The sequence below is a fragment of the Oncorhynchus kisutch genome, linkage group LG16 (genome assembly GCF_002021735.2).
Source record: "Oncorhynchus kisutch isolate 150728-3 linkage group LG16, Okis_V2, whole genome shotgun sequence".
Classification (NCBI taxonomy): domain Eukaryota; kingdom Metazoa; phylum Chordata; class Actinopteri; order Salmoniformes; family Salmonidae; genus Oncorhynchus; species Oncorhynchus kisutch.
In genome coordinates this window covers 29,963,464-29,990,757 of record NC_034189.2, presented here as the reverse complement: position 1 = coordinate 29,990,757, position 27,294 = coordinate 29,963,464, and the positions used below count along the sequence as shown (strand labels likewise).

At 45.6% G+C, this 27,294-nt stretch overlaps 3 protein-coding genes across 4 annotated transcripts in view; 2 read left to right on the top strand and 1 right to left on the bottom strand.

Moving 5' to 3' along the window:
- Positions 1-10,758, bottom strand: part of LOC109906610 (actin-binding LIM protein 2-like) — a 109,405-nt gene extending 98,647 nt beyond the window's left edge. The window contains exon 1 of one of the 2 annotated variants that reach the window (XM_031792211.1): positions 10,394-10,758. In XM_031792211.1, coding sequence (XP_031648071.1) covers positions 10,394-10,403 — 10 coding nt within the window. In that variant the 5' untranslated portion in view covers positions 10,404-10,758. The remainder of the gene's footprint in view (positions 1-10,393) is intronic. The other variant, XM_031792209.1, reaches the window with a different exon arrangement.
- A 4,579-nt stretch (positions 10,759-15,337) lies between these two features.
- LOC109906609 (zinc finger, CCHC domain containing 4) lies at positions 15,338-22,340 on the top strand. Its single transcript, XM_020504406.2, has 12 exons — positions 15,338-15,532; positions 15,766-15,884; positions 17,454-17,536; positions 17,876-18,154; positions 18,373-18,453; positions 20,479-20,551; positions 20,642-20,893; positions 21,003-21,124; positions 21,345-21,420; positions 21,555-21,606; positions 21,713-21,863; positions 22,090-22,340. The coding sequence occupies exons 1-12, from the start codon at positions 15,445-15,447 to the stop codon at positions 22,163-22,165; spliced, it is 1,452 nt and encodes a 483-aa protein (XP_020359995.1). The 5' UTR covers positions 15,338-15,444; the 3' UTR covers positions 22,166-22,340.
- A 4,203-nt stretch (positions 22,341-26,543) lies between these two features.
- Positions 26,544-27,294, top strand: part of LOC109906607 (cGMP-specific 3',5'-cyclic phosphodiesterase) — a 95,431-nt gene continuing 94,680 nt past the window's right edge. The window contains exon 1 of the mRNA XM_031792205.1: positions 26,544-26,681. Within this exon, the coding sequence (XP_031648065.1) occupies positions 26,677-26,681 (5 nt within the window). The 5' untranslated portion in view covers positions 26,544-26,676. The remainder of the gene's footprint in view (positions 26,682-27,294) is intronic.

Sequence of the window (27,294 nt, the reverse complement as noted above, 5' to 3'; positions counted from 1 at the left end):
ACACAACACACACGTGTAAACACATCAACATCACTGACAGAGGCACACACAGTTCTACACTGATCCCCTGCAGCACATAAATGCATGACACTTGCACATTTGCACTCATGTACCATGACCGTAGACACATTTTCTCTCTCTATCTACTGGCTGGTGGAGGAAGCCTGAGCCAGAGAGCCTAAGTGGAAACACAACAACCACCAATCATCCTACACTTCAGAGTCCAGGCATATTATTGTATTGTCAAGTGTCTTTATATCAATGATCATCCTGTGTTATTTTTTACTGTGTCTACACTAGTCTAAATTGGTATTTCAAGGGTATTTTGAGTAAATCAGAGTAGCATTTAGAAGAAGTAAAAATGACTATGTCCTAGGGGCTTCTCAGGGGTGCACATTTTGGCTTTGCCCTATAGCACTACACAGCTGCTGATTTGAAGAATCAACTCATCATCAAGCTTTGATTATTTGAATCAGCTGTGTGGTGCTAGGTCAAAAAAAAAACTCAAACGTGCACCACTGAGAGGCCCCAGAAACCCTGCTCTATGTAAACATGACTAGTTACTTTGGGCCTAGATTACTACTGTATAACAAAAGATGGGCCTGACTTTTCCCCTTGACTTTGACCCTGCTGGGCCTACACAGCCCTGGCACACTGATCCATCCAGACACAGTCAGAGGGTGTGATTGGGCCACAGCCCCAGTTCACAGGGCCATGTTAGGAGGATAGGGACTCTCTAGTGACTCCAGTAGCTCTAGATTAATTCTGCAACATGGCTGCCGATGACGCAGGCCTCGTTCCAACACGATGAGTTCATACTGTCCCTGACTAACTGCTTGACTGACGTACACTAGGCTAGCATAGCATATTGTAATGAACTGATAAAGGGTCCAATCACCAACTTGGGTCTATTGTGGGGAAAATGTCATAGGATCAAAGGAGGATAGAAGCCATTGACCCCTGTACAGACTGCCTAGAGCCTTAGCTTGGTAAAGGGGATATTGATCAGCTTGCCTCTCCCTCGACCAATGGCGGAAACAGATTGAATTATCCTAGCGATTCACAGGCCGTTCATCCCAGTTGGTCATTAATAATCACTCCCTGAGGACGGCGAGGCTAGCTAGCGGTCAACGCTAACTGTAAATGATCCTAAAGCATCGCCATCCGTTACAGAAGAAACTGATGTCTGCTAACCACGAGAACTCTGAAAGCCGGCAAACACAGTCAGTAAAGAGCTACTCAGCTGTTTCAATGGGTTCCTGTGTGGCTCAGGTGGTAGTGCCTGTCGCTTGCAATGCCAGAGTTGTCGGATAAAAACCTCTTATCTCCAAAACAACAACAAAAAAATCTGGAAATTACAAATAAACTACCATATTTTCCAATTAACGGACATACAATTACTCAATTTCAGAAGCTATTTTAAATACATTTTCTTAGTCCTCGAGTCATAAAATGTTGAGAGTACATTGATGGGAATGTACTGCTTTCTATACGTGTTAAAAGTAAATAAACCAAAATTGAAAAAGGGACAAAAAGTTATGTTATGAGGTTTTCCTAACAGCGACAAGATACTACAGTGAAAGCTTCCCTCAACATATGATATCAACCAACGTCTATCATTGAAATACCACAGAGCAATCCGTCCCGCAGCAGATCCAGCACATCATCACGAGCAGCCAGCCCAGTAGAATGACCGAACCCATGTGGAAGCCAGCCGTGACCACGTAGTTTGAACACTTTCCCATTTCCCACCCATTCCAATTCAAACCCTTCCATCAACAGCCGTCTCTAACATTCACTCATCATTCCACTAACATACAGGTCCCATGAAAATGAATTGGGCAGAGAAGACAGATAGTTTGACCTGTCCAAGACGAAATATGTCACTTTGTTTATTTCTGTCCCCAGTACACCTCTCGGGGTGAGTTTACAAGACAGTGTTGATGAGAACAGAGGACTGCTACATATTCCTGCCTCATTTCACAGACAAACTCCAACCCTCTTCTCGTCAGCAGTGCAAACAGGAGAGCCCTTACTGTGCCCAGTATTGACTAATGGTCTACCACATTAAATCTGTTTGCCTGTGTTGCTTGTGTCGTGCCTCTGCTCTGTCTCAGTAGTGAGAGGCAGCTCGGACAGCTTCTACGTTCTTGATTTCATCAAATCTATTATGATTTGGATCCCATAGGCCAGGGATGGGTAACTTTGATGAGGGAGGGGGCCACAAAAAAATCTAAAGTCATCATGAGGGGCCGCAGTGGCTCGGGGGTCTGCGTACCTACCAGAGGAGACTGGTGGGAGGAGCTATGAAAGGCTGGAATGAGTTTTAGAGTTCATTTCTTGCAATTCTACACATTATGCCATTGGTGGAGAGAAATGTTAGCGATCCTTAATATGATATCTGAGTGAGAGTGACTAACAAAATCAATTCGGGGCCCCCCGGTCGGTAATTTCGACCATGACTGGTACGAGTTTAGATAGCTGGCCGCTAGACTAACTGACCAATCGGAAAAATGTTAGTTGACATGGGCTAATCGAATGACTGTCAGTGACCAGCCTAACGTATAAGGCGTTTCTTTCTTTCTTGTCCTGACGAGAGAGAGAAAAATAAACTGTCGTGGGAGGTTATCTTCTGCACTGTTCGACTCATCCAGTAAATGTGGAGGAAGAGTTAAGATGGAGTGTTGCCTTCTTAAAGCATGTAACCGCAGCCCAATATAGCAGCTTGAGTATGGGTGAGTGGGTGTGTCGAAAGCCGTGGGTTTATGGAAAGCGAATGAGCTAATTGGGCAGATGTGTTGCCACTCAAGACCATTTTGCGTGGCTGATTGGGCTGCAGTTTTTCCTAGTCACAGTGTTTCTACACCTGCATTGCTTGCTGTTTGGTGTTTTATCCTGGGTTTCTGTACAGCACTTTGAGACATCAGCTGATGTAAGAAGGGCTTTATAAATACATTTGATTGATTGATTGATTGAGATGTCACCTTGATACATTCAAAAATACAATTTACTGCTCAACGGGGAGGGCATGAACGGCAACAAGACAAGGACACATGGGAAGTAGCTACCTAGTAGCCAATATCAGGGTGACAGTCACAGTAAGCACATGTATACAATGCATGAAGCAAAAGTACACCCATCAAAAACAAAAACCATTCTCAATTTTATAACTGAAAATGTACAGTTATTTGTATAAAACTAACAATGAAATACGACTCAGACTCATCCTCTGGTTTAAAAACAGAAGTTCAAACTCTTGCGGTACGCTATCTCAATGTATGGTAGTTCCGTGTTAAGAAAGAGGACGCATGGCTCTTGACCTTCCCCTCTCCCAAGTCCGTATGGGAGTTGCAGCAATGAGGCAAGACAGTAACTACTACTAATTGGATACCATGAAAAAGGGGGTCAAATAAAAATAATATTAAAAACCTGTCTAACCTATAGCAGAGCGCTTTCGACACACCCACTCCTTTCCACACGCCCATTACTTTCCTTTCGACACACCCACTCACTTGCCCATACTCCGGTCACTATATTGGGATGCACCTACCGCCTTCCCTCTTAAGGTCCAAAAGCAGATGTCGCGTCGCAGGCTCTCTTTCCATTTCCCCTGAAAACCGGATGCATCCAGTTATGACCGACCCTTCTGAGTGTGGTCAGTGACTGACATGACAAGAGAAACTGCTGATGCACAACCACATTTAGAAATTGCTATTGTGTGTGTTTTTTTTGCGTTATTTGTAACTTATTTTGTACATAATGTTTCTGCCACCGTCTCTTATGACCAAAAAGAGCTTCTGGATATCAGGACAGCGATTACTCACATCGCACTGGACGAAGATTTTTTTGTTAATGAGTCGGACACGAAGGATGTACTTCAGACACCCGACAAGGCCCAAATTCCCATCATTTCCACAAGAAAGAGACAGAGATATCGGGGACGTAGGTCGGGGTGCCTTGTAAGGATCCGACGGCGAGTGGGTAATCTGCCTCTACCATCAGTCCTATTAGCCAACGTACAATCATTGGATAACAAAATAGACGAGCTACGATCTCAAATATCCTACCAAAGGGACATTAAAAACTGTAATATCTTATGTTTCACCGAGTCGTGGCTGAACGACAACATGGATAACATACAGCTGGCAGGGTTTACGCTGCATCGGCAAGATAGCACAGCTGCCTCCGGTAAAACAAGGGGTGGCTGTCTATGTATATTTGTAAACAACAGCTGGTGCACGAAATCTAATAATAAGGAAGACTCAAGGTTTTGCTCGCCTGTGGTAGCCTAGTGGTTAGAGCGGTGGGCCAGTAACTGAAAGGTTGATAGATCGAATCCCTGAGCTGACATGGTCAAATCTGTCGTTCTGAACAAGGCAGTTAACCTTCTGTTCCTAGGCGGTCATTGTAAATAAGAATTTGTTCTTAACTGACTTGCCTAGTTAAATAAAAGGTACAAAAATGATAACCTGCCGACCACACAATTTACCAAGAGCGTTTTCATCTTTATTTTCTGTAGCTGTCTATTTACCACCACAAACTGATGTTGGCACTAAGATGAGCTGCATAAGGCCATAAACAAACAGGAAAATGCTTATACAGAGGCGGAGCTCCTAGTGGCTGCTGGAGACTTTAATGCAGGGAAATTGAAATCTGTTTTACCTGATTTCTACCAGCATGTTAAATTTGCAACCAGAGGGAAAAAACTCTTTACTCCACACACAGAGACGCATACAAAGCTCTCCCTCGCCCTCTATTTGGCAAATCAGACCATATCCTCCTGATTCCTGCTTACAAGCAAAAACTAAAGCAGGAAGCACCAGTGACTCAGTCAATAAAGAAGCGGTCAGCTGACGCAGATGCTAAACTACAGGACTGTTTTGCTAGCACAGACTGGAATATGTTCCGGGATTCTTCTCATTGCATTGAGGAATACACCACATTTATTTATTTCACCTTTATTTAACCAGGTAGGCCAGTTGAGAACAAGTTCTCATTTACAACTGCGACCTGGCCAAGATAAAGCAAAGCAGTGCGATTAAAAACAACAACACAGAGTTACATATGGGATAAACAAACGTACAGTCAATAACACAATAGAAAAATATATGTACAGTGTGTGCAAATGTAGTAAGATTAGGGAGGTAAGGCAACAAATAGGCCATAGAGGCTAAATAATTACAATTTAGCATTAACACTGGAGTGATAGATGTGCAGATGATGATGTGCACTGGGGTGCAAAAGAGGAAACATTAAAAATAACAATATGGGGATGAGGTAATTGGGTGTGATATTTACAGATGGGCTGTGTACAGGTACAGAGATCGGTAAGCTGCTCTAACAGCTTTCCAATCTTTGTGGATCTCAGATGATACGAAAGACAGGTTGAACAGGCTAGTAATAGAGGTTGCAACAATTTTGGAGGATAATTTTAGAAAGAGAGGGTCCAGACTGTCCAGCCCAGCTGATTTGTAGGGATCCAGATTTTGCACATCAGCTGTCTGGATTTGGGTGAAGGAGAAGCGGGGGTGGGAGGCTTGAGCAAGTTTCTGCGGGGGGTGCAGAGCTGTTGGCCGGGGTAGGGGTAGCCAGGTGGAAAGCATGGCCAGCCGTAGAAAATGCTTATTGAAATTATCGAAGATTTATCGGCGGTGAAAGTGTTTCCTAGCATCAGTGCAGTGGGCAGCTGGGAGGAGGTGCTCTTATTCTCCATGGACTTTACAGTGTCCCAAAACTTTTGGTAATTAGTGCTACGGGATGCAAATTTCTGTTTGAAAAAGATCCCACTTTTAAAGAGCAACCAGGCATCCTCTACTGACGGGATGAGGTCAAAATCCTTCCAGGACACCCGGGCCAGGTCGATAAGAAAGGCTTGCTCACTGAAGTGTTTTAGGGAGCGTTTGACAGTGATGAGGGGTGGTCGTTTGACTGCGGACCCATTATGGATGCAGGCAATCAGGCAGTGATTGCTGAGATCCTGGTTGATTCACATATCAATTCACATATGTTGTCCAGGGCACAGCTGGGGCTGAGGGGGGTCTATAACAAGCGGCAATGGTGAGAGGCTTATTTCTGGAAAGGTGGATTTTTAAAAGTAGAAGCTCGAATTGTTTGAGCACAGACCTGGATAGCATGAAAGAAGTCTGCAGGCTAACTCCGCCCCCAGTGACATCAGCCAGTGGCTTCATCAATAATTGAAATAAGTGTATCGATGACGTCATCCCCATAGTGACCGTACGTACATACCCCAACCAGAAGCCATGGATTAAAGGCAACATCCGCACTGAGCTATAGAGTGGAGCTGCCGTTTTCAAGGAGCGGGACTTTAACCCGAACATTTATAAGAAATACCGCTATGCCCTCCGATGAACCATCAAACAGGCAAAGCATCAATACAGGACTAAGAATGAACCGTACTACACTGGCCTCAACGCTCGTCTTATGTGGCAGGGCTTGCAAACTATTACAGACTACAAAAAGGAAGCACAGCCGAGAGCTGCCCAGTGAAACGAGCCTACCAGACAAGCTAAATTACTTCTATGCTCGCTTCGAGGCAAGCAACACTGAAGCATGCATGAGAGCATCAGCTGTTCCGGACGACTGTGTGATCATGCTCTCTGTATCCGATGTGAGTAAGACCTTCAAACAGGTTAATGTTCACAAGGCCGCAGAGCCAGACGGATTACCAGGACATGTACTAGACCAACTGGCAAGTGTCTTCACTGACATTTTCAACCTGTCCCTGACTGAGTCTGTAATGCCAACATGTTTCAAGCAGACCACCATAGTCCCTGTGCCCAAGAACACTAAGGTAACCTGCCTAAACCACTACAGACCCATAGCACTCACATCTGTAGCCATGAAGTGCTTTGAAAGGCTGATCATGGCTCACGTCAACACCATTATCCCAGAAACCCTAGACCCACTCCAAATTGCATACCGCCCCAACAGATCCACAGATGATGCAATCTCTATTACATTCCACACTGCCCTTTCCCACCTGGACAAAAGGAAAACCTACGTGAGAATGCTATTCATTGACTACAGCTCAGCGTTCAACACCATAGTGCCCTCAAAGCTCATCACTAAGCTAAGGCCATGGGACTAAACACCTCCCTTTTCAACTGAATCCTGGACTTCCTGATGGGCCGCCCCAGGTGGTAAGGGTAGGTAACAACACATCTGCCACGCTGAACTTCAACACGGAGGGACCCGTGCTCAGTCCCCTCCTGTTCTCCCTGTTCACCCATGACAGCATGGCCAGGCATGACTCCAATAACATCATTAAGTTTGCCGACGACAGTGGTAGGTCTGATCACCGACAACGATGAGACAGCCAATAGGGAGGAGGTCAGAGACCAGGCCGTGTGGTGCCAGGGTAACAACCTCTCCCTCAACGTGATCAAGGCAAAGGAGATGATTGGGGACTACAGGAAAAGGAAGACCGAGCATGCCCCTATTCTCATCGACGGAGCTGTATTGGAGCAGATTGAGAGCTTCAAGTTCCTTGGTGTCCACATCACCAACAAACTATCCAAACAGACCAAGACATTAGTGAAGAGGGCATGACAAAGCCTATTCTCCATCAGGAGTCTGAAAAGATTTGTCATGTGTCCTCAGATCCTCAAAAACGTATACACCTGCACAATCAAGAGCATCACTGCCTGATATGGCAACTGCTCGGCCTCCAACTGCAAGGCACTACAGAGGGTAGTGCGTATGGCCCAGTACATCACTGGGGCCAAGCTTCCTGACATCCAGAACGTCTATACCAGGCGGTGTCAGTGGAAGGACCTAATAATTGTCAAAGACTCCAGCCACCCTAGTCATAGACTGTCCTTTCTGCTACCGCACGGCAAGCGGTACAGGAGCTCCAAGTCTAAGTCCAAAAGGCTTCTTAACAGCTTCTACCCCCAAGTCATAAGACTCCTGAACAGCTAATCAAATGGCTACCCAAACTATTTGCAGTGCCCCCCCCCCTTTTTTACGCTGCTTCTGCTCTCTGCTTATCAACTAAGCATAGTCACTTTAACTCTACCTACATGTACATATACATACTACCTCGATTATCTCGACTAACCTTGCTACTGTTATTTTACTGCTGCTCTTTAATTATTTGCTATTTTTATTTCATTTTTTACTTATCTCTTTTTACTTAACACTTATTTTTCTTAAAACTGCATTGTTGGTTAAGGGCTTGTAAGTAAACATTTCACTGTAAGGTCCGCCTACACCTGCCTTATTTGGCGCATGTGTCACGGTCATTATAAGGATCGGACCAAGGCGCAGCGTGGTATGCGTGCATTCTTATTTATGAATGTACGCTGAACAAACTAACAAAATAACAAAATGAAACGTGAAGCTATATAAACGAGTGCTGACAGGCAACTGCACATAGACAAGATCCCATACCAGAAAGTTGGAAACAGGGATGCCTAAATATGATCCCCAATCAGAGACAACGATAAACAGATGTCTCTGATTGGGAACCATATCAGGCCAACATAGAAAAACAAAAACCCCTAGACATACAATAACCCTAGACATACAAAACCCTAGACATACAGACATACAACACTAGAGTACCCACCCTAGTCACACCCTGACCTAACCAAATATATAGAATCCCCCCCCCCCCAAAGGTGCAGGCTGCCGGCCGCAAACCTGAAACTATAGGGGAGGTTCCGGGTGGGCATCTACCCTCGGTGCCGGCTCCGGTTCTGGACGCAGTCCCCCCTGCTTACACTGATCTGATCCCTCCGCTTTTGTGGCACCGGACCGTGGATCATCGCCGGAGACCCGAGATTGGGGGCCGTCGCTGGAGACCCCGGACTGGGGACCGTCGCTGGAGGGTTCCGGAATGTGGACCGTCGCTGGAGGTTCCGGGCTGTGGACAGTCGGTGGAGGTTCAAGACTGTGGACCGTCGTTGGAGGTTCCAGACTGGAAACTGTCGCCGGAAGCTCTGGACTGGAAACTGTCGCAGGAAGCTCTGGACTGGGAACTGTCGCCGGAAGCTCTGGACTGGGAACTGTCGCCGGAACCTCTGGACTGTGGAGGCGCACTGGAGGCCTGATGCGTGGGACCGGTACTGGTGGTACCGGGCTGATGACACGCACCTCAGGGTGAGTGTGGGGAGGAAGCACAGGACGTACTGGACTGTGGAGGCGCACTGGAGGTCTGATGCGTGGGACCGGTACAGGTGGCACCGGGCTGATGACACGCACCTCAGGGCGAGTGCGAGGAGAAGGCACAGGACTTACTGAACTGTGGAGACGCACTGGAGGTCTGATGCGTGGGACCGGTACAGGTGGCACCGGGCTGATAACATGCACTTCTGTCACGTTCGTTATAAGGATTGGACCAAGGCGCAGCGTGGTATGCGTACATTCTTATTTATTAAAAGAATGTACGCTGAACAAACTAACAAAATAACAAAACGAAACGTGAATCTATACAAACGAGTGCTGACAGGCAACTGCACATAGACAAGATCCCACACCAGAAAGTGGGAAACAAGTCTGCCTAAATATGATCCCCAATCAGAGACAACGATAAACAGCTGTCTCTGATTGGGAACCATATCAGGCCAACATAGACATACAAAAACCTCTAGACATACAACAACCCTAGACATACAAAACCCGAGACATACAACACTAGAGTATCCACCCTAGTCACACCCTGACGTAATCAAAATATATAGAAAACAGAGATATCTAAGGTCAGGGCGTGACAGCATGTGACAAATAAAAATGTATTTGATTTGATGTTGTATTCGACTATTCTAGGCAACTTAGTTCGTAACATTTTCCTCATAAAAATAATGTCATTTTTTTCGGGGGGGGGGGGGGGGCTACTGTACTGTGCTTTTTGTCATGCCCATAGTCATTCAACTGTGGTAATATAACATTACACAGGATGGACACATAGCAGACTTGAAACACTTGTGTCCTCACGTGAGACCAGCGTATCAGCCTGTAGCTCCAGACAATGTAGCTACGATGACCCTGTCGATGTGGGGAGACTGCATTGCAACATAACGCCAAGGCAATGATGCCTGGAAGTAGACGCCTAGTGGGCGTTTCTACACCACATACTGTAAACCATAAAAATGGTGTTTCAAAGTGGGAGAGCTATAGCTCAATTAGGACCGTTGTCTTAGATTGGTATCTGCAGCGTGCTTTACATGTCAGTGTAAACATTGTCAACGGATATTATATGACTATCATTATGCATGTCTTGATTCAGTAACTGCTTTGCTGTGTAATAGCCGATAGTGCCATAGGATGATGACAATGGCAGCATACAAACTGGTAATTGTCATAGAATTGCTATCATCAAAGCATGACTCCTATAAACTAGAGTCTGGTATAGACTAGAATAATGCTTTACCTGTGCTCATGGTAATCGCAGGATGTTTCTTCACAATCCGATGTACAGTGGCTATAGCCTCATTCAACTACACACCTCTGGTCAGGAGTGTAGACTGCACATTGATGATGTCTCCCTGCAGAAGATGCTGAATTAGTCGACTCCCCTATGTCCCTTCAGAGATGTATCCTGTAGTAACAATGTCGAAGCTATGAAATGTTCTGCCGCCGTCACTTAGCGCTGATACTGGCATATAGCAATATCGTATTATGCGGCACAGTATTTGTTTTACTCCCTTTCCGACAGCACGGGTTGGGTGTGGGCGTACGGTCGCGCATTGACGCTTGCGTCGCTGCTTCAGCAGGAGCATCACTCGAAACAGGCGATCAATAGCGCCTCAACAGCCCCACTGGGCTCCCCACGAACAAGGGCGTCTGGGAAATTGCGTTTATACCAATAGAAACCAGATTTCAAGTGACTTCGATTTCCGAGTGGTACGACCGCGACGCAGTGTAAACAAAAACGTGTTGGAATGCACTGTGCGATAGAGCAGAGGCACTGCAACAGCGGCGGTGTATATTCTTCCCGAAGTGGCTCTTTTATCAGTCGTAGAAAAAGGGAGACAAAACGGTCATTTATCAGCCAATGTTTTGGACACAATGCTGTAGCCTGGAGTCTAGTTCTTCAGAGAAAAGTACATTCCCCTAATATTATTGTTGGCCTTTCTTAGGCCTATCTATAGGCATATTATGTTAGGCCTATTATATTAGCCTATAGACGTTTTACAAAGGCCTACATCACTTTTCATTTCCAACATTCAAGTGATTGAAATGCACAAAATCCATGACTGATAATCAATAAATTGTCAGTCAAAATAAATTGCAATGTCTGTACTGTGAGACGCCTAAGACAGCGCTACAGGGAGACAGGACGGACAGCTGATCGTCCTCGCAGTGACAGACCACGCTTAACAACACCTGCACAGGATCGGTACGTTCAAAAATCACACCTGTGGGACAGGTACAGGATGGCAACAACAACTGCCCAAGTTACACCAGGAATGCACAATCCCTCCATCAGTGCTCAGACTGTCCGCAATTGGCTGAGAGAGGACTGGACTGAGGGCTTGTAGGCCTGTTGTAAGGCAGGTCCTCACCAGACATCACAGGCAACAATGTCGCCTATGGGCACAAACCCACCGTCGCTGGACCAGACAGGACTGTCAAAAAGTGCTCTTCACTGATGAGTCGCGGCTTTGTCTCACCAGGGTTCTGATTCGTGTTTATCGTCGAAGGAATGAGCATTACACCGAGGCCTGTATTCTGGAGCGGGATCGATTTTGAGGTGGAGGGTCCATCATGGTCTGGGGTGGTGTGTCACAGCATCATCGGACTGGGGTTGTTGTCATTGCAGGCAATCTCAACGCTGTGCGTTACAGGGAAGACATCCTCCTCCCTCATATGGTACCCTTCCTGCAGGCTCATCCTGGCATGACCCTCCAGCATGACAATGCCACCAGCCATACTGCTCTTTCTGTGCGTGAGTAACACCTCACAGCAAGAACTGACAAATCTGGTGCAGTCCACGAGGAGGAGCTGCACTGCAGTACTTAATGCAGCTGGTGGCCACACCAGATACGGACTGTTACTTTTGATTTTGACCTCCCCCCTTTGTTCAGGTACACATTATTCCATTTCTGTTAGTCACATGTCTGTGGAACTTGTTCAGTTTATGTCTCAGTTGTTGAATCTTGTTGTTTTCATACAAATATTTACACATGTCAAGTTTGCTGAAAATAAACAGAGTGAGAGGACGTTTCTTTTTTTTGCTGACTTTATTTCTACTTTAGGGTGGCAACAATGTAACGCGATATGGAGGTGGGTGACTAGTGGAGACGGTGGACGGTGGTTGGAAGAGCGCGCTTGTTTGAAATGGAAAAGTGTTGTGGTAGCTTTCGATTAAAAAGTGCATCAAGACGAAGCAACTGCTTTATAAGTGGGAGGCACTGTCGAGCGTTACATCCAGGGGGGATCGTGCTGATTGTATGGAGATTGTGACAGACGGTTAAATGGAATCCCTTGAGAAGGCAGGAACAAGATATATGTCAGGAGAAGTGCAGTATTATCATAAGGAGACGTATACCTGGAATACGGAGGAGGAATGGAAAAGGAGAGGCAGAGGAGGTCTAAGAGAGAGATGGAGGAAGAGGGTGAGCTTAAGTTGGTTAAAAATGGCGGGGAAAAGGAAGATGGTTTGTTAAAGAAGAATGGTAGAAAGTGTAAGCCGAGTGAGGTGACGACAGGAGGAGAAATGGAAGCGAATGAGGTCGACGTATTTGAGGTGGTAGGCATGGTGAAGTTCTCAGAGCCTGAGGCTTGCATAGAGGGTCAGGATAAAGATGAGTCTGTGACAATATAATAATTTTTTGGGAAAAAGTGGACCCTTGCCTTTTGGCTGATCCATTTGTGGTTTCAGGGTGGGTGAAAACAGAGTTGGACGCTGTGGAATCATTGAGGGTAACCAGAAGTGGTCTTGTGATAATTGTTTGTGTTTCTGCTGGTCAGAGGGAGAAGGTGCTCCACGTTAAACGAATGGGGGGCAAGAAATGTGAATTGTTTTGCTTTCAAGAAAAGGGTGTCATTGAAAGTCGTGAATACTGGGGGTAGCAGTAAATGTAAAAGGTGACCAACTGAAGGGGAAGATTCCCGGTGTTTGTGATGTTGAATCTTTGCCCAACAAAGTGATGTTAGGATATATAAGTTATCCTGTTGTCATGATGTTGGCCTGTGGGTAAGGTTTATGACCCCCCCCATAAATACCTTTCTCCCTTCCCTCTCTCTTGACTCTACAGAGGGACTCTTGAATAGCCTTTGTTAAACAGAGATTCTGGGAACATCAGAAGGTGGGGGGAAATTAATCATATTTTGGTAATCTAACCAGTTGAACATATGCGTTGGTACTTAATGAATATGATGTCAGTTCGGTTGTCATCTGAGACATTCTCATCAATGATAGGATGACATAAACGGTACAGTGGAAAGTCTACACATTCTAGTTATTAGATTCACATGGAATTGTTTAGCTTCTAAAATGTGAGAATTGGGTTTTCATGAGTGAATTAGGCCCGACTCAGTGGCCCGCCCACGTGAAGAGACATTGGTTATAAACTATGAAACACGCCCTCCTCTCCCTTCCTATATAAAGCCTTGACCACAATATAACTTTCTGTTCCGGGTACATTAGGATGACCATCCGATGTCAGAAGGGTTCAGATAATAACTACAGAACTAAGCCAACCTCAGCGTGAGCTTTGGTTGCGAATGGTATGAACTTTGAACTCTTATTCACTACAGAAGTGATACCTTCTAGCCGTTGAGTTAGCAACAGCAGCTGCAATTGGGTTTTCCCAAATCAAATTTGATTTGATTTGCAAACGTGGGCTAGGAGAGGACACGACGTTACTACAACGTATCCAATTTACCACCAGAGACATTATTCCGAGGACAGGAAGATCTCTGTTGGCCAACACGACCAGCATCTACGACCAACCTACCGAAGCGCAGCTCAGAGTAAATATTTATTGCATTTTCCTTTTCCAAATGGGCAGTAATTTAGAATGCATAAGATTCTGAATTTACGATAGAGTAGCTGCCTACGACCCGATAGAAACATCACTTTTCCCTTTGTTCTTCAGTCTTCCCGCTCTTTCACTCAAACCTAGACCCCTTTTCTTTGGGTAACCAGCTGTCATATCTGTTCTGTCCGCTAGGTTACGTTTTCCTTTATGATATAATTTGTAATCAATGTATGGTTCATTCTGTGTATATGTAATTCTGTGTGATTAGTTAGGTATTTAGTAAATACATAATTAAACCCAATTTTGTATTGCTGATTCAACTTGTTAGCCAGGGTTCGTGAAGATAACCAAGAATTTACAAGTTTCAGATGAGACTAAAATAAGGTGACGATTAATATTGACTGCTATTGATATAAAATATTACTAGGTCTTTAAGAGTTTATTCGGATGATAACAGCTCTATAAATATGATTTCGTGGTGCCCCGACTTTCTAGTTAATTACATTTACCTGATTAGCTCAATCAGTTAATATTAATTACAGAGGAATAATTTTATAGAATAGCATGTCATATCACTTAATCCGGCATAGCCAAAGACACGACACTGTACTAGCTCTTTGTGCCTAATACATTGCGTTGTTACAGGTGTCAAGCTTATGGGCAGCAGTGTGTAGGAGGGAGGTTCCTAGGTGTGAGAAGGGTGCAGAAGGGCATGAGACAAAATCATGTGTATCATTGGGGAAAGTAGTGGTATGTGTTAATTATAGGGGTGCCCATGGGCTGGAGATCAGAAATGTCCAATGCGTGAGAGGCAGGTTGAGGTATCCAGGGTCAGAGTAGTGCAGATGTTGTCATATGCTGAGGCAGTGAAGAAAGTAGAGGAAGATGGGTCAAGGGGAGGGATCCTGAGAGGAGTGGTGTGAGTAGTATATCTGTACCAGTACAGAGGGATACGCCAACAAGTGTTGTTTCAGTAAGATTAGATTTTTAGCATTAATAGCATTGGTTATCAACTGTACTGCAGGAATGTCATGTAAATAGCAGAAAATAGAGGTTGTGGTGGCAGCTGCAGAGAGGTATTTCTGTGTGCGACACTTGACATCAGAAGAGTTACAGGGTGTGTTAAGCGGTGGTGTCCCATCCCTTCAGTTTGTTGGTCTGAGGTAGGACTAAATAGATTTAAATAGTGGAGTAGGGGGTGATTTTTGTATTTTTTTGTGATTGTCGTGTTAGGTAGTAGGGTATTTGTTTATTGATTTTTCAAGCAAAGTATAAGGGAGTTTTACTCAAGTCTAGTAGGTGGCGGTAATGCTACATTTTTTGGATACCAACCGCCGTTAAACCTCATCGAAGAAGAAAAAAACTACGTAACGTGATATGGAGGGGAGTTGCCTTGAGTGACGTCGATTATTCGCGACTGACAGCATGGCAGGAGAGACATGCGTATAATATTTTGATCAAGTAAATATATTTGGTTACGCTACATTTTACGAACATGCAACTAAAAGAATCAGATGAAGACGGCTTTGGAATAGAGATCGTCCTTCAACAGGGAGACAGAAAAGCACCATCCTGTGTGCATGGTAAGTACCCAAATGTCTGAATGATTGCAAAGTTAGCTAGCTTGCTAGCGTCTACTTAGCAAGGTTTGGGAAAAGGGCCATATGAATCTATTATATAACGTTAGATACTATCTAGCTAACTACAGTCCAAAGTTAGCTATATTATTATAAGTTGTGTTTTACCATTGACATTTAAAAAGGAATTATTCGGTGAAGTATGCATACTGTAATACAGATGTTCTTGCCCCATGCAGGTCCAACTTTGTTGTTTGAGAAGGTCTGCAAAGGAGAGGAGAAAGGCCGGAGGTTTTATGCCTGCTCAGCGTGCAGAGACAGAAAAGAATGCAATTTCTTTCAGTGGGAAGATGATAAGGTAACCGAGTTAACTAGCTAGCTTTTTCAAATGTTATTTACTGGTAAATATAGTTGGCTTACACACACACTGCATTCGGAAAGTATTCAGACACAAAGTTAAATATTTTTATTTTAGCAAATGTATTACATTTAAAACGGAAACCTTTCATTTACATAAGTATTCAGACCTTTTGCTATGAGACTCGAAATTGAGCTCGGGTTCATCCTATTTCCATTGATCATTCTTGAGATGTTTCTACAACTTGTTTGGAGTCTACCTGTGTTAAATCCAATTGATTGGATATTATTTGGAAAGAAAGCTACCTGTCTTTATAAGATCCCACTGTTGCCAGTGCATGTCAGAGCAAAAAACCAAGCCATGAGGTTGTAGGGGTCCGACAGGATTGTGTCGAGGCACATATCTGGGAAAAGGATTTAAAAAATGTCAGCAGCGTTGAAGGTAACCAAGAACACAGTGGCCTCCATTGTTCTTAAATGGAAGAAGTTTAAAACCACCCCAAGATCTCTGTGCAGCAACGTGCCCCATCCAACTAACAGCTTGAGAGGATATGCAAAGAAGAATGGGAGAAACTCCAAAATACAGCTGTGCCAAGCTTGTAGCATCATAGCCAAGAAGACCCAAAGCTGTAATCACTGCCAACGGTGATTCAACCAAGTACTGAATAAAGGTTCTGATTAGTTCTTTAAATATTTCAGTTTTTATATCATTATTATTGACAATTTAGCAAAATTGTCACTCTGTTTCTGCTTTGTGATTATGAGCTATTGTGTGTTGATTGATTGGGGAGGACAATTGAAACCATTTTAGAATAGGGCTGTAGTGTAACAAAACGTGTAAAGTCGGGGGGGGGGGGGGGGGGGTCTGAATACTTTCCCAATGCACTGTATATGTAGTGGCTTAGCTACCTCGTCAAACGTTCCTGGTGGCCACTCTGGCACAGGGTGGGATTGGAAATGTTCAGAGACTGCAGCAAAACAAACCACTTTCCAGCATCGATCTTTAGCAGTCGACTCTTCTGGCCATTTTATTAGCACCAAATGTAGCAAGAATTCCATAGTCAGATGTCATTACAGTAGGTGCATGTCATAGTTTGACAGTGTAAATGGTAAACTGACACAGTCCTTTTTAAAACTGTAAACTTGCTATTTTTTTACTATATGCTCTAAACCTGTTCGGTGACCCCTGACCCAACATATGGTACAAATTTATGTAGAATATACAAAGACAGACAAACGACACTATACAATCACATATGTAGGCCAAAATGGCTCCTGCAATAGTCTACAAGTGCTTTTTTTATGGTACCTTAATTGATTCCTTTGACTTATTGGAAGTCCTCTGTTGAGTTCTCACCGACGACATTGCAGACACATGCCAGATCTTACAAAGCCTAAAACCTGCCAACCACATGATGTGTGCCATCTGATGCCCAACTGCACAGTCGGTGGTGTGGCATGCAACCGTTGGTTGACTGCAATGCAATACCTGTGCGTCTGGTCGTGCAGATGGCTAGCTACACTCTCCTATTTTTTCACCAAGTGTGTGACTTGAGCGTCTGTGTTGTAGGTGTCTGAGGCCAGGCTTTTGGCCAGAGAGGAGGAGAACCGGTCAAAGATGCCTCCTTTTACCCATCAGGAGTACTGCTCCAGGTAAATGGCCTACACTTGACCTGTAAGGGGGCTCTATCCACGGACCCATTCCACGTTAGAATGGAACAGAATAGGTGTGTGGATAGCAGCTCCATTGTAAGTACCTATTTTTTTAAATTAAGATGCCAGAAAGATCATTGAGATCTCTTGAGATGCGTCTCGTTTTCACGTGAAATTTAAAACAAATACTTAGTAACAAGAATAAGATGGCAACTACTGTCTAATAATTACATTAACAGCATTAAAAGTTGTTTTACAACTACTAATAGATCTACAACTAATTTAAAAATATACTGCTACAACTACTATTAAAGTGTTTGTTTCTTCTTTCCAATCCAGGTTCAGAAAGTTCCTTGCCCTCCCCCTAGGAAGGAGGTTCTGCCAGGACTGTCAGCTCCTCCTCCTACCAGGGGAATGGGAAATCCATGCGTCTCACAAGATGTCGCAGGCTGATGACATCACAGAGGCCCGGCTGAGCAGGCCCAGTCTAATGCTCAAACCACTGGAGAACAAGAAGAGTAACGCCCAGTACCTGTTTGCCGACCGCAGCTGTCACTTCCTGTTGGATACTCTGGCCAAACTGGGCTACAGGAAGGTGCTCTGTGTCGGAACACCCAGGTGAGGGGTTTGATTTAATTTAGACTGTTTGCCTGTCGCTTTTTGATTAAACGGGGATTGTGTTAATTCTAGTTTTTTTTTTCTTTTTCCGTTTGGTTCACACGGTACCTCCCCGTTTCACTCCATTCCAGAGTGTTTTCTTGAACATGGCCTGTTTATTTTAAATTAGATTCAGGGTTTTATGTATGATTGATTGTTTAATTCACTGTTTCTTCCAGACTCCATGAGCTGATCAGGCTAAGAAATCAGGAGGGCAAGAGTGACCCCATGAAGAGTCTGCTACTGGACATTGACTTCAGGTCAGTTTTATTTTATTGGATCACACAATGCATAGATACTATTTTACAGCGATGAGCATTTGTGATGAGTGACCAAAACAGCCATGGAAAGAATTTAGAGCTGAGCACACACTTTAAATGGTACATGAATGAGCTTATTGCTTTTTGAGCGACGCTTATTGACATTTATGGATTGCGATGGGAGTGTTGACGTCCCGTATCTCCATATGACTAGCCCACGCCTGTCCCTCCGGTGGCCTTAGGAAGCGGAACACAGGGTAGAGGGGCTCCGTGAACTGATGATTTACCCTGTCAAACACAGGCATCAGGGCTGCAGAAGACTCCTGCAGCGCCTTCGTCGTATCGGCGTCCTAAAATGCCAGGGTGCCGTTCTCGTAGTTCGCCCACCCTACCTGGCAGAAGCTCGCCCGCCGGTGGAGCACACCACGTGGGCCTGTCGTTTTGCGAGGCGGAGAGACGCCCATCCCGAAGCGCCACGAGTTCCTGTTCCGCCCCCAGCTTGGCACCTTTGTCCCGCCCCTTTCTGTCCAGGCAGCTGTAGGCCACGCCCACAGCCCAGGCGGAGCAGCAGCGGACGTTGGCCCGTTGTCGCGGCAGCAGAGTCGAGTGCGTAGCAGGCGTGGTCGAACTGAAGCGGGTGCTCTGGAGAGTGGTCAGGGTGGGCCAGAGAAGCACGTGCCTCGTCCCTCTCCTGTAACTGTCACAGGGGAGGAGACCGAGACGATGATGGGATTCGATGGATCTGTCCTGGGCGCCCTGGTAGGCGTGTTTTGCACCGGGTGGAAGTTAATTGCATTAGTTTTGGAACCGGGTGACCTCCCGGGCGTGAGTCAGGTGCCCCAGTCAAAGCCCATGGTGAAGTCGGCTCAAAACAAAAGGGACGTCATTTAAGCATGTGGAGTAATGAGTAGGATTCTGTTTTCACGTGCAAAAGTGGTAAAGCATTTATCTGCCCTCCCAATGAAAACTAGTTTGAGAATGTAGAACTTAGATTTTTATGGGAAAGAGACGTTGTCTGTTTCCGGATGAAGCACCGTGCTACCTTGTTGACAACCTAACCGAGCAGCGCAGATCACTGTTTTTGATTTGAGAAGGGTGCTCCTCTCTCGTCTCTTCTCCTGTAGTACTTCTTGATATTCTACAGGGGGAGCCATGGCACCACTCTGGGCTGAGAGAGAAAAATCTGGACCAGAGGACACCACCCAGTCTCTGACCATCGGTTATTGGGTCGTTCTTTGCCGTGGCTTAGAAAAGACGTACACACTTGTCAGTTAGTGATCACATGCATTGAAGACGCGCCCGCAAAATCTATTCGCTACCGTTGTGCACCGACGATCCACCTTCATTCAATATGTGGTTGTGTCTTAAATCTGAATCATTTCTAGCAATGTGTTGGCAGTGTGATTTTTGTATTATGAAGGTGTACTAGTGCCTCTGGCTTTAGGAGACTGGTATCTGTGATCTCGAGGCTTGTCTTTTGTCTGCGTTATCCAGGCTTTCATGATCATCAAAAAATACAGGTCATTCTACAAAATCGTAAAACTAGCAGGATCGCTGACTGCAGGATAACTCTTGAATTAATGCTTTCTTGACTCGACATTCACAAATGAGTGCTGTCATTTATTAGTATATAGGCCTATCGTGCAGTGTTCTGTGCCCTATAATTCCCCCCCCCCCCCCCCCCCCCTATGTTTCCAAGATGCTCACTCCCTGTTTCTGATCCGTTCTGTTAGTCTGCAAGGAATGTGTCCGGTTGAACAAGGGAAAGGGCGCGTTGACAAGCTAAAGTGTGTGTGCTGCGTGCTGCTGTTAAGTGCCCTTCAGTGATTATCTTGCCGAGATTGTAAAGTTATATTTACACCCATACAACTTCTGTTGACTTTCTCTGACCTACAGGAGGAGGCCACCTACAGTAGTGGTCCCACCTTGAACCAATGTCAACAACCATTGACTTGCTATGGGCGTCCATAATAAAACATTGTAAAGCAAATGTAACCTGTAATGTTTTTGTTTTGTGTCTTCCAGATATGCCCAGTTTTATGGCACGGATGAGTTCTGCCACTACAACATGTTCAATCATCACTTTTTTGGAGGCGAGGTAAACGTTTCAACCTTATGTTTGTCTTAGAGACTTTGAATAAATCCATAAAAAAATCAAAAGTTTTGAAATCCATGTTTTTTTACACAGGCGGCAAGTGGGGTCCTCCGAGCCTTCCTCGGCGAGGAAGATGGGGAGAAGGTGATCATGGTGTCCGACCCGCCGTTCGGGGGCCTGGTGAAGCCTCTGGCCCACAGTTTCTCTCAGATCTCAGAGACCTGGCGGAAACTGCAGACCTCCGAGGGCGGTGTTGTGGAGATGCCCATAGTGTGGATCTTCCCTTACTTCTTTGAGCCACGCATCCTTGAGTGTTTCCCCTCTTTCACCATGCTAGACTACCAGGTTACCCACCTTTTTTGTCAGATGCATTCACAAATGTACCTATTTGCATGACTAGAGAATACTGATGGGTCATAACATACATTTATGAGGTGCTTTCTCAAACTCCTAGGTGGACTATGACAACCATCCCCTCTACAAACATGGGAAAACGGGTAGAAAACAGTCCCCAGTCCGCCTGTTCACCAACCTGACACCACGAGACGTCGTCCTCCCTAGGGAGGAGGGTTACAGGTACAGTATACACACACACCAACCTGACCTCGCGAGACATCGTCCTCCCTAATATACAACCCACCTCACCCTATCGCACGCGAGCCCAAAAATATTATTATTACAGTAAGATGTTATCCTAGATGGAAAATATTAGTTAACAGCTCATTGGTATTGGAGGGATTCTTCAGAGGCACGATTATGTTAGATTCATCCGTCTGTCTCTTCGCTTCTCCTTTAGATTCTGCAAAGTCTGTGCGAGATATGTGTGGTCTGGGAACAAGCATTGTACTAAATGCAACCTGTGCCCTTCAAAGGTATGCATTTCCCTGTCACAGGCCGGGAAAAGTAAAACCGTGTAACCTTAACTTGATGAAGTGGTTAGCTCTCAGATGTCACTTTTCACAACCGATCAGGCTTTTCGTCATTTTTGTCTCCTTTGTTCTTCCAGGACGGGAGAGTGTGGAAGCATTGCTCAGAGTGTCAGAAGTGCGTGAAGCCATGTGAGTATCCCATAGACTGTCATTTTAACAGACGCTCTTATCCAGGGGGACTTTTGGTTGGAGTGATGGTCTGATTGGTACCTCTGCCCTCTCATCACCTCCCCAGCCTGGCGCCACTGCCAGTCCTGTGCCCGCTGTGCCCTCCCAGACCACCCCTGTGGGAATAGCCCAGGTCTGGAAGGCTGTTTCAACTGTGGCAGCCTGAAGCACAAGCGCAGAGCCTGCCCCCTCAAAGACAAACGGAGGACCGATAACAAGTGAGTTTTACTACCCGTGTCATATACCCAGACACAACCCTTAAACACACAGAGACGAGCACAGGGCTGACGCAACTTATTTCCCAAGACACTAATCTGTAGTGCCTGTGCTACCCATATCGGTACAGTGTTGATGCAGTCTAAACGACTAGTGTTCGCATGGGTTGTTTGCCTGCCTGACGTGTGAGTGTGTCAACTTTCTCTGTCTCTGTCTCTGTGTGTGTAGATCCAAGGCCATGAATTCCAAGAGGACGTCTGGGGCCCAGCGCAGAGCCAACAAGTTGAAGAAGACGACAGAATAAGTCCCATGATCCCACTCTCCTAATCAGACAGCAAGGGAGATGTGTGTGTAGCAGATGTGATTGAGAGCTAGTTGTCTTTCATGTGTGGTTTCTGTACTGTAGACAGTCTTTAAAAAAAAAAATATTGTACATGATGTTTTTGCATAATAAAAAGCATCGATGTTATTTCACAGAATTTTAGATTTCCTGGTTTATGCGACTGTCTAATTCCGCCATAGTGCTCGTATGAACATGTCTATACGATGAACAAAATACGTAGTTGAATGCTCTGTGCATGTTTACTAGTCTTTACTTGAGATGATTGCTGGATGTTTCCGCAAGTAGGTATCTGCCATTGCGTCAATATAACTGACTGGATTTGTGTGAAACTAGAACGCCGCCTTTGGGACATCTCTTATGTCACAAAATAGGTGAAGGACATGACCTTTGTTAGTTCTGTGCTCAAGATGGAGGGATAAAAATGGCTCCTCCCCTCGCGGGCAGACAATACGGAAGTTAGGAAAAGGGATTCCTTTATCCGGTCCATGCGGCTCTGGACTAAGACATTGTTCCATTTTTAAAGATTGAAGTCGTGTCCTTCCAAGAAAAAGGAACGCAGGCAATAGACAGACGATGGAGGCGCTTTCAGAACCCTCCGGAATAGTTGTGGGATCTCGGTGCATTTAGAGTGTTTGGTTGCTGAATAACTGTAAAAGATGAGATGTGAATGCTGCCTTGGAACAAAAGCTACTGCAGAGATTTCATTCCAAGGCCAAGTGGTGACGAGATGTTGAATCTACCCGATATGCATTGGAATTAGAAATGCACATTCGTATGAACTGGAATGACGCCTAAATTGATTTTCATTGTGTTCCTTTGTAAAGCCACATGGGGGCAGAATGACTTCCCATAGCGGTCATGGACACCATTCCCTGTGGATTTTCAGTTTATTTACTTCCACCACAGGAGGTTGCCGGCACCTTTTAATTGGGGAGAACGGGCTCGTGGTAATCACTGGAGTGGAATGGTATCATTCATGGTTTCCATGTGTGTGATTCCATTCGCTTCGTACCGGACATTATTACGAGCCCCCCTGGTAGCCTCTTGTGGCTTCCGCCTAACCTTATCCGAACGTCTCATTGATGTGTTTTCAGTGAATGCAGTGTGAGTAGGAGTGGACATAAAGACCTTACTCAGACCCTGATCGGAAGTGACACTGAGCATACATGCACACCGGCCACTGCATGGGGACAAGGGAGCAATAGAACACACACAGCCAGATTCATACATATATTCATGGGGAAGATGGAACGAAGAGAGATTCACAGTGAGCCATAACACACACACACACACAGCCCAATGTTCTTCCTCGGTGGTAGAGAGGTCTCTTCAGGACAAGCTTTCTTCAGTGAGCTGAGCAGAGATCAATTCTCAAATTGCTCTACCGCCCTGAAGTTCCTGTGCAGTGGATACAGTGTCCCTTTGGGCTGCTCCATACATCCAGTTTTACTGGTCTGTGTCAATCATTTCCTGGCCAATTATCCACATCAAATGAACAAGACTGAAGTTGTGTCAGGCACACTTCCTCGGAGACCGAAAAAGGGAGACCGTGACTGGAAAGAGCGAGAGACCAGAGAGAAGAAAGAAAGTGAATGGCCAGCAGACCATTTGAAGCTGAACAGGGCTGACTGGCGTTTCAAATGGTAAACAGATCTATATCTGATGTCTGCCTCTCTATGAGTTGGAAATGAGTCTATGGGTGAGAGAGAAAAAAACTAATTTGATCTGTGATTAACTGTGGTTTCAATGGACTGTCTCTTCTCCCAACGAATTCAATAATCTTTTCTCTTTTTTCCCTCCCACATCAAACCACTACTGGGACCGGTTAGAGGGATGAGGAGGAGGAGGAGTAGAAAGAGAAGTGGATCAGAATAGAGATGAAAGAACAGGATGCACACACAGACTGCCCGGTCTGTCCCCCCGTATCTCCTCTCAGTTGTCATAATGTCCACTTAATTATCTGGTATTTCAGAAGCTGTTATGGTCCCTGTGGATATGAATCGTGTTTTGGTCCAGGATCTTGTTGTAAATGGACGACGTCCTTGCCAGGCCACCCAAAGCCCTTGTGTGAGTCCTTGTAAACACCTCGGGCGGATTCGGTTTGAATTCAACTGATACGACGTGTTTTTCTTTCTCTACCTGTCGTTGTGGTACTGTGCTGACATTTCTTCCTATTTTTGATTCCAAGCACCCTTCCATTTGTTGCCTCGAAGAATAAGAGTCGAGCGCGTTATTGCCCTTCACCTGCTGTGGCGCTAGCACCAGGGTGTTTCCCCTCATGTGGCCCGGCAAAATGAGATGGTGGTACCTCCTAAATTACAAAAACCCATCCGTCAATTCACTTCGGTCGCAAGATGTTAGGCCCAGTTGATTGACACATGGACCACCGTGTTCAGGTGAAGTTCATGTAGCCATCATTTATTGAATGGCTACACACTGAGTGGAGCTAACGATCACAGCTGCGCCAACTGTGAAAATGGCAAACAACAGCTGTTGTAGAGAGAATGTTGCCCATTCGGGCTCCTAATGTTGACAGTTGCCTGCCTCTGGCCTGAAATTGACAGCAACCAATATAGCCATGTGGGCCGAAATGGTTGTGATGGGGGGGGGTTTCTGTGCTGTGACAGAATGGCAGAAGGAGTCTAGTAAGGACAAGGAGTGTGTGTGCAGCGACTGGGTACATTCCCAGAATATTTCTACATTCAAGCCTGGCTTGTACAAGCCAAGGACCTGTTATTGTGTGTTAACAGCCGTTGGGTGACTCTGTGTGTGTGTGTGTGCGTGCGAATTGCATGCGTACGTGCACACGCGTGTCATGCACCTTCTTATCCCAAAGCAAACTCTTCAGCAAGCCTCCAAAGTCTAAATTCATCATCTCTTATCGAAATCTACACTAACACAATCTACCTGCCCTATTTCTATAACCTGTATCAGCCTTCCTTATTGCATCGCTGGTCTCTCACTGATATGAACAGCCTTATGTGATAGTGGGATCCCTTGCCTCACAGACAGGTCCAGAGGTTTGTAGTGAAATGTCACGTGTGACGAAATTGGCCCACAGGAAATGGTGTCCCTCTCCTTTGGCCCTTAGCATGCGGGTTAAACACTGAACTGGACACTGTACGGTCAGCTTCTGTGATTGGCCTTGAAGGCACATAGGCAGAAAGTTTATCACGAGCTCTAAGGACACCAAACAGGACGTTAGAGGGGGGGGGGGGGGAATAGCCGCAGGTCAAATATTATCTAAAAACAGATAGGCCTACATCTGAGTTGTCATCCTTTTCACGACCTATAAAGACACTAAGATAATCACTAGAGAGTACAAAAATGAAGTAGAAAAAAAGATTTGGAGGACATTACATGACGCACATCTGAATGAACCAGATTTAAGCAAAGAAATGTAGCATTTGGCGTAGGAGTAGGATGTCTCTTTGAACCCCCCGTAACCTTTGAAGCAGAGGACCAACCACCCAGCGGGTCTGTTGGGATCTCCTTTCATCCAGTGGGAACAAAGATTAATGCATCCTCACGCCGCGGCAGGTGACACACACATCTTAGACCTTACATGCACCGGCACTCACGCCACACACACACTCCCGTGAGGTTGTACGCACACGCATACTCAGTGATGGGATTGATCAATTAGAAACAGCCAAACCCTCAGTCTACATCCAACTTCTCACACATCCCATACACACACACACACACCGTTGCATCATGTCTCACCCCAGACACTGTGATTTCCCTGTTTTCAACTTCTGAAACTCCTTGTTACTAGGGAAGTGGAGAGGAGAGGAGATATTCCCTATATCTGTCCCAGCAGGTCAATTCCAGTAGCAACCAGGACTTAAACATGGAGTTTAGTTAGTGGGAGTGGTGGACCTGAGATTTCAATGTCAACCCTTTCACTCACTCATAAACACACACGATCAATGGGCCTGTATGTTTGAAGAGCATGTGTCTTCTGAGAGTTGCTGGGAGATAGGGAGATATACAATAAAAGGAGCGATGGAGAAGAGAGAAAGTTGGTGAGAGAGAAAGAGAGGGTTAGAGGAGAGGAAAAGAGCGAGAGAAAGATAAGGGGAGAGAGAGACCACGTTACAACAAGAGGTCCCAGCTCACTATCCCTGCAGGGCTGCACAGTAGGGAGGAAGGGGGGGGAGGATGCAAGAGGTGGAGGGGTGGAAGAAGGGGTTGTAGCAGTGGGGGCCGGCTACTTCTCCGCCTTGGCAGAGAGGGAGCAATTATGAATCCCTCTCTCCATCCCCTCGATTCCTCCATCCCCTCTAGTCCCAAAAAAGGATATAAATAAACAGCCAGTCCTCCCAGAGCCCTCGCCAGAAAGGGGAAAAGTTTTACACGAGAGGAGAGGAGGAACGGAGAAGAGAGGAAACCCCTTGTCTCTGGTGTCAGAGTGTGTGTTCGGTGGTAGCAGCCGTGGTCAGAAGAGAGAGGGAGCACATTCCTCCACCATGGGGTGAGTACTGCAGCGATAGAGGGGACGCTGTGTCGTCCCGACTGTAACCACCATTTGCCTGTGAGTTTATCATCTTTCCCATCGCTGTGACTGGGAGAGTATGTGCGTGTGTGTGTTTACGAGTGCTTATCCCAGCAGCTCGGATGAGTTATGGGCTCACTTCATAGGGTTAAGGGTAACTGTGAAACTGAGAAACACACTGTGCTCTCACACACAACCAGAAATCACTTCTGGCATTTAGGAGTGTGTGTGTGTGTGTGTGTGTGTGTGTGTGTGTGCCAGAGGAGGCTGGTGGGAGGAGCTATAGGAGGACGGGCTCATTGTAATAGCTGGAATGGAATCAAGGGAATGGTACGAAACATATGGAAACAACTTGTTTGTCATTCCATTCATTCCTGCCATTACAATGAGCCCGTCCTCCTAGAGCTCCTCCCACCAGCCTCCTCTGGTGTGTGTGCATGCCTTCATGCGTGTGTGTGTGCTAAGACGGCATTACTTTAAGTGCATGGCATCGGAGCAGACCTGTGACTATAATTGACTGTGCATAATGGAACAACCTCACGACATAATTCCTTCTGAGTGAACCTTTTACACTGGCGCAGAAGAAACGCCA